We start from the raw sequence: 18201 nt of genomic DNA on the forward strand, positions 1-18201 counted from the left end.
ACCAGACACTTTTTATCTTAAACGTGTTACAGTAGATTTTCAGGCTATGAGTTTCATATTTTATGTTTTCACATAAACACAGAATTGTTGAGGTTGAACAGGACCTCTGGAGACCACTTAGTCCAACCCCCTGCTCAAAGCAGGGTCCACTGAAGCCAGTTGCTCAGGACCACGTCCAAATGGCTTCTGAGTATGTCCAGGGCTACAGACTCTCCGGGCAACCTATGCCACTGCTCCACTGCCCTCACAGTAAAAAAAACAGCGTTTACTCATCTTCAAAGGCAACTGCCTGGAGTTCATCCTGTGCCTGTCACTTCTTGTCCAGTCCCTGCGAGCCACTGAGAACAGTCTGGCTCCACCTCCTGTCCTCCCCACCACCACCAGGCAGGTACACACCCCGAGATGATGTCCCCTGAGCCTTCTCTTCCCCAGACAAAACCACCCCATCTCTTTCAGCCTCTCCCTGTATCACAAATGCTCCAGTCCCTTCATCACCTTTGTGGTCTTTCACTGGACTCGTACTGGGGTACCCAGGATTGGGCACAGCACCCTAGAAGTCATCTCCCTGGGGGACAAGAGAGGGTGCATCTCTCTTGACTTGCTGGTGACAAGCCTTCTTCCCAACCCAGCCCAGGAAGCTGGTTGGCTGCCTTTGCCACAGCAGTGCACGCTGCTGGCTCGTGGTCAACGCCTGGTGTTGACCAGACCCCCAAATTCTTCTCTGCAAAGCTGCTTGCCAGGCAGCAGGCCCTCAGCCTCTGTGGGTGCGCGGGGTTGTTCTTCCCTCCCCTCTGCAGGGTTCTGCATTGCCCTTTGACTGCCCCAAGCCCTCCGCACAGCAGCCCCATTGGCCCATTTCTCCAGCCTGTGGAGGTCCTGCTGAATGGCAGCACAACCACATGGTGGTTGTGCACTCTTCCCAGTTTTGCATCACCTGCACATCTGCTGAGGATGCATTTTGTTGCACTGGCCAGATCATCTTACTGTTAAGACTTCCACTTCATATAATTAAGCTTTACTAATGGCATTAAAAAATTCTAAGCACTAAACCCAAAAATGTTCTGAAACCAGAAAAACCAAAATAAAATCCCTAAGCACTAAGTACATTCACTCATATCCTGCATAGCATTCAAGCATTAACAGAATCAGAACTGGAAAGACAGACTTCCTTTCTCACACCACAAACCTAAACAACAGAGTAAGCACAATTTACTAGAACACTTGTAAGATAACAAGAACATTGAGTCAGAAGTACTAATCATAAAAATCAATTATTAGAAAGGAAAACTTATTTCACCGTCTCTCCTTACAACGCTGGATGCTGTGCTAAAACCTGTCCTCACAGCTTTCATGTCATGAATTTTTTTTTTCCACAGGCAGCATCACTCAGTAATCAACCCCATACTTGAGAATTATAACCCCATCTTAGAAAATGTTTCAAGGCAATAATGAACCCTACTGACAAACCTTCTAGCGCATCAGCTGTAGAGCATTCTTGCTTTGGCACAACAAAAAATTGCATGCGGACTTTTAAATTTCACCTGACAAACAGCACGAAAGTAAATACTTGAATGCTCTGCACATTAAGTCTGCTTGCCTTCCCTGGCACACAATTCTCTATGTTCCAATGATGGACACAGAACAGTGATTCTGGAGCCAGCATGAACAAAAAAAGCTATTTATCCTTAGTGTGAGTTTCTGCTCTGGTGTACTAGGAAGCAGTGACTGAGGAGTTGACTGCCACCTGTCTTCACAGAGCAACTTCCAATCTGGAATCAGACTGAAAAACCCCCACATTAGTGTGATGAATATTTTTACAGCATCTTGCTTAGAGGCTGGCTGTGGAAGTTGCAGACAGTTACTAGTTCTGCTTGCAACTCTTTGCAGCTACGTTCCAATAGCAGTCAATTCTACAACTCATTCACGAGTTATATATGAGTACGCAATGGCTACAGAAATCCCTAGAGTGAAGTCTTCTAGATCCAGGAAAAAAAAAATTAAAAAAAAAAAAAAATCAATGTTCTTACAGCTGCTGAAATCTCACCCCCCCCAACATCATCTATTCTAACACTTTACCCGTGGTAGTTAACAAAATTGCTGAGCCATGAAAACTGAAAGTTCGAGCCAAAAAAAAACAAACCTGTGAAAGAGTGATCTTGATGTGCAGTTGTATGAAAGAGAGCAATCACCAGAAATTGGAAAAAAATCAAAACAGACACCACTTTGGACAACTGCCCTGGTCACTTAAAAACCCAGATGGAACACATCTAGCCTTCGGCAGGGGATGGGGTGGAGAAAAAGGCAAGGGAGAGAAAATGTACAAGCTGGAACACATCTGAGGAACAAAAAGACAAGCAGAATGATCGCCAATTAGCCTAAGGACAAGGGTCTACAGCTAACGGACTCTTGCGGTGATCGCATATGGCCTCTCACCAGAGATCTGGAGCAGCTGGACTGGCGATTTGACTATACCATAATAGACTGCAGTATCACATCTTTCTCTGCAGTCTAATCAAAACTGATATTCTAACTTTTATTAACAGAAAAAAATTACTTCAAATTCAAAAAAACAGGAGGTCAGGTAATTTGGCTCATTAAGTCCATCAATGAATTTCTAGGAGGAACAATGTTTAAAAACTCATTTCCCCCCCTCAACATGACAGTGATGCCTGCCTCAGATGTCTATTCTACAACAAAAGCTAAGCATGGCAATAGTGCTTTAGTAACCAATTATTTTTCCACCAAAACACTGCTCTTGCTGTAAAACTGATCGTATTTCCTTTTACTGATTAAGGCCACCTTAACTACTCCTGCCAGGTAATCTGAATTGTCCTGTTCCCAACTCAAGTATATCTGACAGGCTGAAAATGAAGGCAGCCATCAGAACTTATTCAAGTTTTAAGAATTTCTTTTCAAAGCTGAGAGAGAACAAACAGATCTACTGGTTCTAAATAAAGTATGTACAATAAACCTACATATTCTGTCACCATCTCTTACCATGCAATCATACTCTTTTGGATACTGCAGATATGCATCAAAAGATAGTACAACCAATTAAGCTATCTGAACAAGCTCCTCCCAGCCCACATCACAAATGTCCTTTCAGGAAAAAAAGAGCATCACTATGTATTTTCTAGGGAGGAATACCATATGGGAGTTCTAGTAAATATGGTATCAGAGTCATGCTTGTTGGTGTTTTTTTTTAAAGTGTAATCAGACATTAAGGGAAAACAGCTAATTTCCTCAATTTGGAAGTTTCACTCATCAATATGGTTCTGAGACCATTATATAATATATAAATTAAGCAAAACATCTTAATAGTTCCTTCAGCAGAAGTCTAACATGTCACTTCAAAGCTATATCTCTGAAAGAAACCCCATATATCCTCCATAACAGCATGCCAAGTGAAAGCTACATCAACATTTTGTCAGACACAGGAAGTTAAGTGGTGGTTAAGTTAAGAAGTTAGTAACCTGGATGGAAGCAGGTGAGATGGGATGTCAAAGCAATTGAGAATCTTCCCTTCCACTGAACTTCAACACACTATGACAGGCTTGAATACACTATGAATTTGAGGTAATCTTGATCAAGACACTGCTGTAATAACACCAAGTTCAGAAACCACTTTGTAGATGTTGCAATAATAGACAAGCTTTTCTTTAGAAGTGGAATGCTTTCATGTGAAATAATAGAGAGTAAGCACACACATCTTCTGTTTCCTCAGCAAATGCATCTACAGTTGGGGCTGAAGCAACACTGTCTGTAACAGTTCATCCATGTTTTGTTTTGAATATTACCAGTATACCCATACAGCAGAGGGGAAGTACAAAAAATGCTGAAAAAAGTTACTGTTCCACTAGGACAGTCATTCTACATAACTTGAGAACGGCCCTGCCCTGCAAAAACCAGCAGTTATCAATTTTAGGGGCAGCTGTGAGACTATAAATTTCTCCTACAGAAGTTTTTTCCTTTATTGATCTTTCTGCTTTGTTGGATGTGCCACCCACCTATGCAGTCACCTTCATCTTTTAAGTACCTGGCAGCATTATGTTTCTACAACACTTGCTTGTTCTCTCATAATTCAAGAGCTTAGAAGTGTTCAGTAGAAACAGGCTTATGACATGGATTAAAGCAAAAAAAAGAAGAAAGCTCTTTTCTTAGTATCTTTTCTGCTGTAGTCACCAACAGAAAACCAAGACAAGACATGCAAGGACCATGCACCATATCTAGCAAAATTTCCAGCTGAAGAGTTAGCAGATGGGTGCACTTTAATTACTTCCACAACCATTCTGAAGCCTTCTACTACCTCTTACTAGCAAAGTCTCAATCAAAACCAAATAAAAAAAATCAACATCGATTGCCTTCCATCCTGATTTCACCTTAAAAAATCTCCATACACAGCTTAAGAACAGTAAACACTAAGCAGAGGAAAGCTAACCCAGCACAGAAGGCTGCACAGCATAACTCAAAACAACAAACTCATCAGAAATAGCCAGCAGAAATACAGAAGACAAGTAGAGCATCATAACTGTGCAGGGGTCATAACCATAGTAAGATCATAAAGAAACGTCAGTGCCATCTCCCCTCGCCACAAGTGAAACACTCATTCCTGGTTCGAAGTCCCTTAATAATAATAACCGCCTCGTCTGGAGAGACGAAACATTAATTCAGTAAAGATCAGTTGCATATGAATTCTTCCCCAGTTCCAATCACACAGTGTTTCTAGGATGTTTTTACTGTATCGGGCACAAATTAAAATCCACTTAAATTCTGGTAATAAGGCCCTCTAAGATAGATTCCACTTCATATACTGGACAAGCAAGGCTCATCCCCACCAACATAATTAATGAGCATCCCGACATGGCACACAGAACAATGACAATAGCCATCAGCACTGCTGTTATCAGCACTTCACACCCTCCAGCAGTTGAATAGCACTCTAGCACCTAATAAAGCCGGAGTACCTTAAATCAAATCTTGTCAATGTGATACTCTGTTACCAAAGCTACAAAGCAGCCAACCTGAAGGATTTCTACCACCTGAGAAAAAAAATAAAGCACAGAAATTATTGTATTTTCTGAGCTGTTTTACCTACCTTGTCCTTGAAGATATGTGGGTTTTGATAGATGAAGTCACGATAGCTTTCGGTACGCACTTTATCCTATTATTTAAAGAATAAAAAAAAGCATTCACTTTTTCTACTTAGGTAAAGCATACTGTTCAAAAATGCTCAAAAAATTGCTTTTTAACTTGGCCTAAAGGTATTTTTGTGGCTACTGCACTTAGAAGGGCTCTGCAATCACAACACTTCCTGTACAATATTCTTTCAGAATTTATTGTCTTTGCAAGTGAAGCCAGTTAAAACCTCTGAAGCAAAAATAAGAAAGCAGCTTACAGTTCCCTGATCTGCTGCACTTGATTTTGGATGTTTCAAAGTTCTTAATACCTCTATCACCACTTTCCAGGAACAGCAGTAATAGAGCGGCAACAGGGCATCAGCTCTACATAGCAACCTTCTATACCATGGTAAAAATTCGAGTCACGAGCTCAGAATGTTTTGTATCATCTCATTCTCTGACACTCCTGTGACACACAGATTCCTTCAAAAAAAGTTATGGATCAAATTAACTTTTCCTATTTCTAAACCAACTGCAAATTTGCTAACCTGATAACAAGCTAGTAATTGAAGCTGTACAGCCTATTCTATGAAAGTCTGCTATAATAAACAAACTTAACTGTAATACAACACAACCTGAGAAGCTGGAATGTTTTCAGGTGTTTAACTAAACATTTATAGCATCTTAGTATATGAAAGCAAGCAATATAGCTCAATCTACCAGCAAGGTAATCTATTAAAGCATCTATTATTTTAATATGCATCAGGAGGTACACAAATTGAGAGTCAAGTATATGTTTTGGAATTGCAACAGCAATTCCAAATACAACCAAATGCAATTCAAGTGTTAAAGCAAAGTAAAATAAAAATTTTAAGCCATTTTTATCTAGTAGAGACAAGTCTATAAATAATACTGTATAGTATAAAATCCAACTGCTTATATTTAGTTACTGATTTTCTACTATGGCAGGTAAGAATTTTTAGAAACAATACAGACACTAAAGAAATTTTCTCTAGTGAGAAATAACAAAGTCTTTGTTATTATAAAAAAGACGACCAAACCCAGAGACTGAGAACAAAGGATATGTTCATAAAAATTCTGGGGACAAATTATTTTGAGGCTGGAAAATTCTGAAATTCAGTTTCAAGTTTAGTAGAATTATCACACACAGTGACTCCAAAGAAATATTTAGGGATAACTTCTGATAACTGTGCTTTAAAAGTACACATAACTTAAATGAATTAAAAAATTGAGGATCCTTTAAAAACATACTGGCTTACTATGATGCTATATTCAGAACAACTATTTTTAGTACTTCACCTCTATTGCAGTATGTAACAGGATTTGCTGAAACAACCAAAAAAAGTTTTTTAAAAAATAAAAGATTTGGAATATTCAGCATCAATCGAGAAAGCAGTCAGCTGCAAAGCTTTCATCCTGCCCACTCATACTGCCTCAGCACTGCCCCAACTTAATCAATACAATTCTAGCTGCTGTCACTACTATATGCACTGCTGCTCGAGTAAGGCACCGTTGCTCACTTCAGGCATCTCTAGCCATTCTCTCACTAGCCATTTCAATGTAATGCTTTTTTTGTTTTGTTTTTAAATAAAATGGTAAGGAAACTTATGAGGTTGATAGTCAAGAAATTCTTGAACAATAAAAATAGAGCAAGGGAAACACGAGCCATTCGGCCAGTGTAAAGTAACAATACCGTTCACCCTCTCAAGTGTTTGCAGCAAAAGAAAATCAAATTGAAACTTTACTGTACCACTACCAGGCATAAAGAAAAAAAGGTTTCAAAACTGTCAGAAACAGACTTAAAAATCAGACAGCAAGACTGCTTCCTTAAAAATTCCAATGTAATTAAAAAAAGTGAATACCTAGCATATAGGAAAAAACTCAATGCACACATGATAAAAAGCAATTGTTTTCGTATGTTTGGAACATTAAAAGGCTTCTTAAAAGCATTCTGACAAACAACCCCTGAAAACAATAAAATATTCTTCTCTACCAATCTCCTTGTTCAGAGATGCAGAATTATTATAAGCTTTACTAGGAAACTGAAAGGTTTTTTCATCCTATAGCATCTCAAATGACACCTTTATACAACCGCAAAACCAAACTTTTATAATTTTTATTTATCTTCAGGACTTAAATTATATTTCTCTAGATTACACATTTTGGAAAACGTACTGCTGCAGACATCTCTGTGCTTCTTTAAAATCCTTCCTCTTCAAACTGACCTCATGCTTATAACTACTCTTAAAACAGATTCATGCATATTTCTACATTGGGGCGACTAGATTATTTACAAAGCATAAATTCTACCTCTATGGATAAAGTCACTTCAGAACTCCATATTCTATCTCCATATTAGGCAGGAATTTTATTTATTTATGCCTTAAAATGATAAAACTCTCTTTTCTGACTGTCACAACTATGACACTTTCTCCAAAAGGAAGCATTAAGCAATTTTGATTTACATGTCAATTATAAGCTCTAAGGTTTTGTGGTGGGGTTTTTTTTTGTTTTGTTGGCTTTTTTTTAAGTTAAAAGGGCACACACAGGTTTGCCTTTGAAGAGTTTTAAGCATTTATTTTTTATCTCATGATATAAAAGGAGCATACAATTTTTCCAGCTGTTCAATGTCACGTTATCAACACGCTGCACTGTACACAAATATCAACAACTTCTGTTTACCTAGTGCAATAGGAAACCACAATATTTGAGAAATGTGTTTGCCTATGGAAAATATAAACTCAAGAAAAATATTCACTGTCTGGACCATGTTTTATCCTTTCTCTTAAGCACCCAGGGAAAAGCTGCTTTTGGCAAAGTAAGGTTGGGGTACAGATACTGTAATATATCTTCAAGCATATCTGTAGATTAAATGATTTTATGTTCCTAATGCTTCCTGTAAACAGAATTTATACAAAGGAAACACAACTGAAAAAAAGATCTCTCAAACCAACACCTAAGAAAAAACTATCGTGTACAGAAAGGGTTAAAAATGCAGCTGCTCTGCAGTATATTTATGGGCACACAGCCCATTTCATTCCATCTCTCCTCTTTAGTCCTACTAAGATGCAGTTGACTTTCTAACCTTTAGCATCTCTTCGTGTATCCCATAATGCCCATAGGAGCCGAAGTAAACACCATCCTCATCCTCCTGAAGGTCTGCAATGGCGCTGGATGACGAGCTGCTCCTGACATCTGCGTTCATCACAAAATCCTGTGCAAATTGTCTGTAATCAATTTGAAATATGCCCTTGAGACATGTTTATGGGACCGTGAAAAAGAGGCGGGGGGAGGGGGGGAGAAGGGGCTTGAAGGGGTGAGGAATCCAGCCTGCACGGGGGCTCGGACAACAATGGGGCTGGATTTAAGCGTGCACATCTTCCCTCTGCCGGCTCCTCCCGGCTGCTGCACTGCCGTTCTCCTTCCCTCACCCTCCTGCAATACCTACTGTCTGCCTTCAGCCAGCAAATACCGGCAGTGCAACATTTGGACTGGGTTTCTCGTTTCAAGGAGGAGTTACTAATGTTGCACTTGCTCGTACAAAAGCTAGTACCGCAGCGGTCAAAACAACACGTGGTTTAGGCTGCGTGATGCACCGAGCACAACAAACAGCCTAAGACTAACAAACCGCACCATTCTGCGTGACTAGCGGAAGGTACAAGACAGCGCTTTGCAGCGGAGGCGTTTGGGTGGAAACAAACCAGAGCTAAATTTCAATTCCTTGAATTTCATGGTGCTTATTTTTCCACCTCCACGGCCTTGCATTCCTAGTACGCATGTTCACTTCTCGTTTTTCAAAGCTGTTTTGATGACAAACTACACAAATCAAGGGGTTTATCATGAAAACGCAATTAAAAGTTGGCAAGCAAACAGCTCATACTATAGCCATAATGAAATGAAAAAGCATACATGCTTCAACGAGACAGTATTTCTCCATGGTCTACAGCGCAACGTCAACACCACTTGCATCCTAGATAGCTCCAAGACAGCCAAAGCTGACCTTCAGGGGCCGCCATACTTTCTTAAATAGGAACCTAATTATAGAAGCCATCGGTAACATCTCATCACCAATACTATCCTTATAGAACAACAAAACCAAAAATACTATTTCAGTTCTGACACCTCAAACACACCTCTGCTTAACTAGTTTGGATGGGGAGGAGAAGGCGGTAAAGGAATTCGTATTAGAAGTTTGTCAACATTAGTCTGTCAATTCATATTGTAAGTTAGTCAATAAGTCTGAATCTTATTTTTAATATTGCTTTTGACCACAGCAGTTTGCATTTTCCTTACCTTTAGATAAGTATCAAAATTATATTAAAACTTACATGAAATAGATACAATTAAGTATAATGAGCCTTCTGTAACATTTAAACCCAATTTTAAATGTAAAATCAGTTAAAAAGGATTCAAGCAGTAGTTCCCCCAGTCTATGAGTGCAGCACAAGTACCAAACAAACTCTAGAGATGTTAAGTAAAACCAAAAGCCATAACCTCTAACCAGGGGAGATTAAAAAATTCAGGATGTACAAGCCATGCTCTTAAATCTAGGCCTCCAACTACCTGCCTTTGCTTTGTACCCCTTCCAATTCTCATAATTCTACAAGTCTACTCAGTCTAGCAAACTTGGAAAAATGTTTCTGCAAAAATTATTTCATATTCAGCTAGTGAGTATCCTCACACTATTATTCCCAGGCTCAGGAGGCAACAACCTCTAGGGTGCTGCATGACTGATCCTGAACAGGTAGTCATTAAAAAACCTAAAATATTTTTTCCACATCTTAGAGATCAGGACCTGCATAATGCAACCACGTTGTAACTCAAGTAAGTTACAGTTCCTTAGTCTCCCAAGAAGGCTCTGCAGATGGGTATAGCATGAGAAACCTCCTGGATCTAGCTTTTTGACTCCAGAAGCTGAAGTCAGCTGATAAATACCAGTACAAACCTATTTCCATGACAGAAAACAAAACAGGTTACCACAGATTAAGGTCCTGTACAACATTCTTGCCCCACATCAGACTTCCAAGCTATCTTTATTTCACAGAGGTTTACCTGAAATAAAACATCTATAGATGGTCTCTTTCAGTGGAGTAACCTCCAGCACAGATCAGTATCGCTATGATTACATACAGCATGTAGACTACTACAATGCAACTGGTTCATCTGTCCATAATTTAAAACTGTGCTACTTCATCAGGTCTGTATCTGGCTATTTTTGCTGCCAGCCAATCCCTGCTGAATTGAAAAGCCTGCACTGATGAAGAAAAATTAAAGGCTCCCTTTTACAACAGCAGACAATTTGATATACTAACCTCAAAAAGAAATCTATACAAGCCTGATTGAAGTTTAGAGAGCTGAAAAGAAATTACTACTGATGACCTGAAAAGATCTTTCTTTTAAATGAAAATAAGCATAAGAATAAGACAAGACAACACACAGGAAAAAAACCCAAGTTTTCCAAGTAGGGTCACAAAACTCTTTCTTTCTTATTATCTATGATGAACTAATGCATAATGTACACATATCAGAAAAGTGCTGTCCACTATAAAGTACAATTTGCAGTAAGCTAAATCCAACTGAAGACAAAACTGTTTGGTTTTGACATGCGTAGTTGTTCACAGCCAATAGGACTGGAATGCATGAATTTATTTTGGTACACTTAGTTACTACTAACATAAAGTATGTACTCTCAAAACATAGAATGAGCCCTCAAATCTGTTGCACAAAACAAGGTTTTTGCTGCTTTACATTTCCACAAAAGAACGCAATTTTTTGCAATTCACTTAAACACAGTTTCAGTTACTTGATGCCCGATCAGTGTGATCTTGACATGACACGTTTGTACAAGATTTCATCCTGTGTGGCCCAGATGAGAAGTTTATGTTCCCATTTTATCCAGCATCATCAATCCCTATTTTGAAGACTTCAAGATTTATAAGTAGCATGTACAGCTATGGGGATGTCCTGATTCCTGATTGTGATGCACTGAATAACCTAACTAACAGAACCCGCACTTCAGACTGAGAAGTTGTTTTATTAATTTCATTGAGGGTTTCTGCAAACTGTAAGTTGATCTGCCACTAACAACCACTGTTTGCAGGCATCTCTGAACACATTTAAAGTCCTGTATTTAATGTCAACACCTCTCTCTTCTCCATTGTGTACGTCTTCAATGTTTAAATTCATATCTAAAAGGACTAGTAGAAAAAAGTGTCTGAAAAACAAAGAGTGGTCTGAAGCAGAATACATGTTTCCAGGCCATGTGCTTATTTAGTATTCCTTAAGCATACTTTGCTCTTTCAATTTGTGCAGTTTCTATTAATCAGCTACAAGACATTTACTAATCATCTACAAGATAAAAGTCAAACCTGCAGTCCCAACACAAGTCATGAGTTTCCTTCCATAGTTATGTTCTACCTCTCCTTTGAATTCGTATTGGTCTTTAAACATCAACATCTCACCTCACCTAGAACACATCAAATAAAAAACCCCAAAACTTCAGTTTAAACACTTACTTCATTTTTTGAAGATCATCGTGTGCTCTAGCCAAGGCTGCTTCTGCAAGTCTTGCTCTGTGTTCTGCACGTTTTAATTGTTCAAGGAGCATTGTGCTATCATTTATACCATTACAAGGCAAAATGTTTGCAGGTTCACAAAGGTCTTCTATATCTGATGAAATGGGGAGGAAAAAAAAAACCACAAACCTACCAGTCACATACTGCTTCAAAGCAGCTCATAAACATATGGTGGCTTCAGTGTTGCCACTTCTGTGTTTGGATGATTTGTACAAGTCTGTTTCACAAGTAGCATCACTGAATTTGATGACTAACTGCAGAATCCAACACCACTCAGTAAAAGCAAGTATGCTAGAAGCAAGCTATAAATTAACAAAGCAAAGCAATCAGGCTTCTTTAAATACCAGTGTTTGATTATCAATAAAACATTATGTTTAGACTGTCATTAAGTTAATTACAGTCCTATACTCTACTTTTCCAGTTATGTTATTCTGAGGCCAAAAATAATGCTGATGGTAGAAAGCAAGACAGTATAGAAATTTAACATTTTTTTAAATAATTAGACTAACTCTTAATTTTTAAACTAATTCTTCAGGGTTTTATAAAGCTTTTGAACACACAAAAGTCACAAGAGCATGAGTAGAGTAAATCTAGATGAAACATTGCTTTTTAACTACCAAATCTCAGACTCAGCACTATTTCCCATTCATCTCTTGCTCAATCCAACTGGTGATTTCAATGTATGTCAGCAGATTAAAAAAAAAGGGTGCTACTGTGGTTTTGGCTATAATAAGAAGTTACTGACAGCTTACTGGGTAAAAGACTTCATTTAAAAAACATATATCTACTCCTTTTAATCGTGGAAGACTATTTGGCCCATGGTACTGAAACAAAGCACAGATACTTAAGATTTCAGAGGTTCAGATCACCCCCATAACACTTCAGCAACTGTGATGGTGCCTCAAAGCATCTCAAAAGCCTATAGCTTGGGCAAAAAGCACACATTAGGCAGGAGCTGATACAGTGAAATTCCTCAACTAACCAACCAATGTCCTCTACCATTTTATTTCTGCTATCATGCAGCAGGGCTCACTTAGAACCACTGTAGAAGCAGAATTCTATGCACATGCAGCATGTTACACCAGGTTGGTCCAAAATAGAACCTGTATAAAAGACCAAGATTATTTTCAACATGGCAGATAACTTGCTCCTTACTTATACATCGTGGTTTAACCCCTGCCGGCAAGCAAGTACTACACAGCTGCTCGGGACAGGGAGAATAATCAGGAAAAATAGGTAAAACTCAAGTGCTGAGATAAGAACAATTTAATAAAATAAATAATATGAAAAAATAAAATAATAATAATGAAAAGGAGAGGGAAGGAGAGGAATAAAATCCAAAGAGAAGCGAAAAAATAAAATTAAGTTACGCACAATACAATTGCTCACCCCCTGGTGACTGATGCCCAGCCAGTCCCTGAGCAGCAATCGGCAGGCCCCAGCCAACTCCCCCCTGTTTATAAACTCAGCATGACATTTTCTGGTATGGAATATCCCTTTGGCTAGTTCCATCAGTATGTTACCAAAATCATCCTCACACCAAATCCAAAACACGGCACTGCACCAGCTACCAAGAAGAAAGCCAACTCTGTCCCAGCTAAAACCAGGACATTATAGTATACATTTTTAAATGAATGCATCTGATTTTAAATACCTACATTTAAAAGCTGCATAAATCTTCTAATGAGGCTTAGGTGGAGTGCCTCTTCAACCTGCTTCATTACTACATACAGCATCTCTGCTGTGAACACCGTATCTACAACAAGTTAATGCAGACAACAAGACAGGGCTATGGAAATTTCAGTCATGAAAAACCAACCCAGAGTAAAAATTTCAGAGCATGACTTTGTGTCATTATTTCAGCTAGCATGTGGACCTTCTCACGTATGTAAGCCAACTGAATAATAGTGATGATGCTTCATATGACAAACTCTGTCAATATGACATTCAACCCAGAATTCTGCACAGTCATACTGAAATGTATTTATTTATTTACCAAACTGAAGCAGGAGATCATCTTCTAACTCCGGTTTCAAATATTCCTCTCCTTCCCAAGGCAGCGGGCTGCTGAGAGAACTCAAATATGCTCCTGTTGGTTTCTAGACAGAATGGGAAGAGCGTGTAAGCTACGCTTCTTTAAGAACACCAGCCTTTCGTTTTCATTCAAGAAAATAAGGCAAAGATCTGTTCTTCCACCTATTGAAATAAACAGGGTAGCATCAAAGAAGTTTTGTAGCAAAGGGTGAAAAAGCCTACTACTTTTCTTAACTAGCAAGAACAGTGAAGAAATGAGCTTCTGGCTTCCGTCCTGGCTCTGACAGCAAGTACCCTTCTTAGCGTACTGACGCTGCAACCACGGTGACCAGAGAACAGCATCAAACTATGCCTGTGAGCTCGTCTGGGTCCCAAAGCCCAGGGAGCTACAGGATCAAGGAATTCAGTACAAGCAGCAAAGCACAGCAGATAAGACAGACATTGAAAAACACTTTTAGGATTACACTGCTATTAGGAACTAAGTTTAGCCAGATGCTTAACTATCAGACTCATAGCTTACAACAGGGCTAATCAACAAAACCAAGACACGAATCATGCTAAGTATTTTTACACAAACAGCGCTGTAGAGGCAAATGTCAAGAATGCTATATTCTTTCCAGTTTGCATCCAGCCAGTAAATACTTTGTCAGGAAAGGAGAGGTCATGTTGTGGACTTCAGTTTTTCTATTTCTGCATTTACTTTGCATAGCTAGTGATGCCCTATCTATTTGAGGATTCAGGATTTGAAAATTTAAGTAAAAAATTATTAATTAGGTGAGATGATATTAAGTCTAAACCTGAACAACCAAAGAACATTATTTCAAAGTCACATAATATAAAAAATATGTCTAGGTCTAACAACTGTAGGTTCCCATCAGCTTTCTACAATCTGGTGTCATTTTAGCCGAGATTAATTTTAGGTTCTGTGACCTAAGGGAGCAGGTGTAGACCTTATTAACAGCGCAGTAGGGGTCTGGCCAGCTCACATCCCCAGTAAAGAGTCTTTTATACCAACACGCTGGCAAGGACTGAGAAACTTCAGTTATCAAGAAGTGAACCCATTGCTGGAGTAAGACAGCAGAGTCAACAGAACAACATGATACTACATAGCACAGGCTTTTTGCAAGTCTAAACATCCTCTTCTGGAAACAATATAACTCATGTTAATTAAATACATTTAAAATGAAAACAACTTCACATTTAAATAAACCAATCAACAGCTATTTCAATTCCCATGTATTTTATTTCTAGAAATAAGAAATCAAGATTTCATATAGTTACTAAAAACGGGCAAATTGGAAGCACAGCATCTTGATTTCTTATTCTCCAAACACTGATCGTAAAAGCAACGTGGCACACCTACCTTTAATCTAATAAAGTTTATTAGTTTAATGTATCCATAAAAATCAAGTCCTGAAAAGAAAGAGAGAGTGCCTGCGTTACAGCAAACCACACACATTTTAAAATTACTTGAATACTAATTACTTGTTCAGCTGGGAAGCTTCTCCTTGGAGTGTACATCATTATCTAGTGCAGTCTTCCTATCTTGAGTTTGCCATGCACATTTCTCTTCTTAGGATTCAACTAGGAAATTCTCATCCTCAGGACAAACACATTTGCCACAGATTAAGAATGGAACACATGCCAGCGTGGTTATGAACAAGGATTTAATTCATCTGGCAAGTAACTACACCAGGACTTGCTGATGTTTTAGGCTGCTGTGCTCCTTTATTCATATTTTTAGCTTTCTACTTACTAAATTTTAAACTTACCCTACTCATCAAGAATACACACCAATATGGGTCTAGAACTGCCACCTTGCTCGGCAGTAACAGTAGTTTAAATATAATTATGTAGCCTCCTCAAGAACGGTGACTCAAAATGTCTTCCATTGGATTTTAGACAGAAACCAGAGCAAATCTTACAATTTTACATACAGATTTTTAAATGCCTCACATAATTCCCATCCTCTTCTCTCTCTCTCCTTTTTAGCGCGCACTCTTAAAATAGCAGTTCTCCAACACTGTTTCCATTCACCTGCTTTCCAGTTTTCTTCTATGTGCTATAAGATATGGATTTCAGGCTCAGCAGTTCAGTACTTACCTTAGTCTTTCAAAGCCCCCTCCCACTTCACATACATCCTCCTATATGTACCTTTCTTCAGTCACCACCTTGACCTAAATATACGACAGCTTCAAGTGAAAGCCAACCTTAAGCTCCACTTGGAAAGAAGGAAACAGACACTGTAGGGTATGTCTTCCTATGATCACCTGAGGGTAAAAAAGCCAGACTACCAACAGCCGTTTAAAGGACACCAGCCGTATAGCCCAGTTACTTGACCTCTTGGTCTCTGCTAAGCTACTGACGCAACGCTACAACTAGTCAGACAGGAGTTCCCAACTGATCAGGTAAGTAGCTCTTACTCCAGCCTGCAGTAGGCTGGCTCAGGTTGATCAAATAGGCAGTGGGGACTCAGCACAAGCCAGCAGAGATCAAACTTACTTTTGTTACTAGTCAAGCGCTTTACCAGTACATAAAGCACATGGGAAACGGTCAATGTAAAGATAACACATAAGTGTTTTTCTACAATAGCTTATCTTTTTTAATCTTGGAATCTTCAACTACAACCAGGAAATCAGAAACAAGCTGATCTTCACAATTTTTTTTAAACAAAATGCCGATACGCAAATGGAAGTGGCAAGTTGTGAAAAAAACTTACCATGTTTCTTGACCACATCACAAATACTGAACTGATGCTCTGTTTTGCAGTGAGAGAACACGCATTCGGCAGAACTAAAGAGCCTGTAAGTAACAATTAAATACACAGCATTAACGTGTTTAGAAGCCATAACACTCTTAAGCATTTTACATGCTCTTTTCCAGCCCAGTAAGCAACACGTTCAGAACATATCATTTTTACCTTTAAGAAAGCGCCAACGGGCACCTGTTTACTCTCATGCCTCACACAGAAGCTGCTACCTTGTTTGCAAACTGTTTTGTAGCAACAGGTAACAAACAGAAATTTTGATGGAAAAAACTACAAACGAGGTTAACTTTCATGAACTCTTTGAAAGCAACGACAGCATTAAACCTGAAATCTACAGGCCACACATATAGGAGGGGAGCTGGCCAGCTACACCTGCTGCATGAAAATAAAAATTCACAGCAAGTTACTAACGATGGGAGAAGATGACAGAGAACTCGAGAGGAGCTTCAGGGCGAGGAGAGGAGGATTATCTGCTTTCTGCTTTACTCCCTCCTTTAGTCTGGATGTAACAGACCTCTTTGGCTCTAGAGGCCCTGCACCAGACCAGGCTGGAGAGCGCTGTTGCACACCACGCGTTACTGCCTCCCCGCGGCGGCCCCTCCCGCAGGCCCGGCCCGGGCCCCGCCCCCCTTCCCCGCGGGGCTGCGCGGGTGGGACCGTGCCCCGGGAGGGCCCCGCATCGGGCGGGGAGCGCAGGGCCAGGGCCAGCACACCGCGGCAGAGGGGCTGCCCCCGCCGCCCTACCTGTCACAGAAGAGGCAGCGGGTCTGCAGGCCCTCGGCAGCACCTTCCTCCTCCTCCTCCTCCTCCCAGGCCCCCTCGCCGTCGGACAGCTCGGGCATCTCCTCCTCGGCGGGCGGCCCGCCGGGCCCTGTGGAGGCCACAGCAGGGGACCGTTACTGACCAGCGCAGCTGGGTGGGTGGGTGGGGGAAGAGAGACAGGGGAAGGGAGAAAGAGGAGGAGGCGGCAGCCGCCCCGGTACCCACCTGCAGAAGCCGCGCCGGCCGCCCGAGAGCCCATGGCCCCGCCGCCGCCCCACATGCGCCGCTTCCGGGTGCCCGCCCCGCCCACTACATCAACGCGCAGGGGCGGGCCCGAGGGCGTTAGCGCGCGCCCTGGCGGTTCCCGCCAGCGGCGGCACGTAATCGTTCACACCGCTGTGAGGGGCTGAGGCGGCGCCATCTTGTGGGGGCTGCGCTGAGGGGCACGGCGAGCTCGCAGTGTCCCCGCCGGCCCCGCTGCCACCCGCCGGCCCCTCGCCGAGGCGGCCTCCGCTGTTCATTCGGTGCCCTGCTAGCCTCACAGAAGCGAAAACCAGGGGAATGGTTAAAAGGGTCACACCCTCCGCCAGCCGAAAATATAAGAGATTATTTCTCTTCGGAGCTCAAAATCATAATTTGAGTGCTCGACAGGTGGCTGGCCAGACAGCCGGGTGTCTCTTCCTTCCAAATAGCGTGGTTGCAGTGGGGGAGTTAAAAGAAACGACACATGCATATCAGCTTTTAAACAAAAGTTTAGCCACGGCCTTTTGTAACGGAGGGCCTCATTTGGATGCAGAGGTTAAGAAATGGTTTTAAACAAAAAATATGTAGAAAAACTAAGCTTGAGGGTCATCATCTGAAAAAGGTATTGGTTGCCATTCTAGATGGGTTATCAAATCTCCCTCGTTCTCTTCATTTTGTGCCT

General features: G+C 40.6%; 1 protein-coding gene across 3 annotated transcripts in view; it reads right to left on the reverse strand.

Moving 5' to 3' along the window:
• Positions 1 to 17590, reverse strand: part of PRMT3 (protein arginine methyltransferase 3) — a 64005-nt gene extending 46415 nt beyond the window's left edge. For all 3 annotated transcript variants that reach the window (XR_008748751.1, XM_055813909.1, XM_055813910.1), the window contains exons 1-8: positions 17502 to 17590; positions 17259 to 17385; positions 16467 to 16549; positions 15111 to 15160; positions 13710 to 13812; positions 11654 to 11807; positions 8224 to 8365; positions 5096 to 5161 (exon numbers count right to left, since the gene is read on the reverse strand). Coding sequence is in view for 2 of the 3 variants with exons in the window: in XM_055813909.1 (XP_055669884.1) it covers positions 5096 to 5161; positions 8224 to 8365; positions 11654 to 11807; positions 13710 to 13812; positions 15111 to 15160; positions 16467 to 16549; positions 17259 to 17385; positions 17502 to 17556 (780 nt within the window). In the remaining variant the exon portion in view is untranslated. The remainder of the gene's footprint in view (positions 1 to 5095; positions 5162 to 8223; positions 8366 to 11653; positions 11808 to 13709; positions 13813 to 15110; positions 15161 to 16466; positions 16550 to 17258; positions 17386 to 17501) is intronic.
• Between the last annotated feature and the right edge of the window lie 611 nt (positions 17591 to 18201).

This window comes from Falco peregrinus, chromosome 9 (assembly GCF_023634155.1).
Source record: "Falco peregrinus isolate bFalPer1 chromosome 9, bFalPer1.pri, whole genome shotgun sequence".
Lineage (NCBI taxonomy): Eukaryota > Metazoa > Chordata > Aves > Falconiformes > Falconidae > Falco > Falco peregrinus.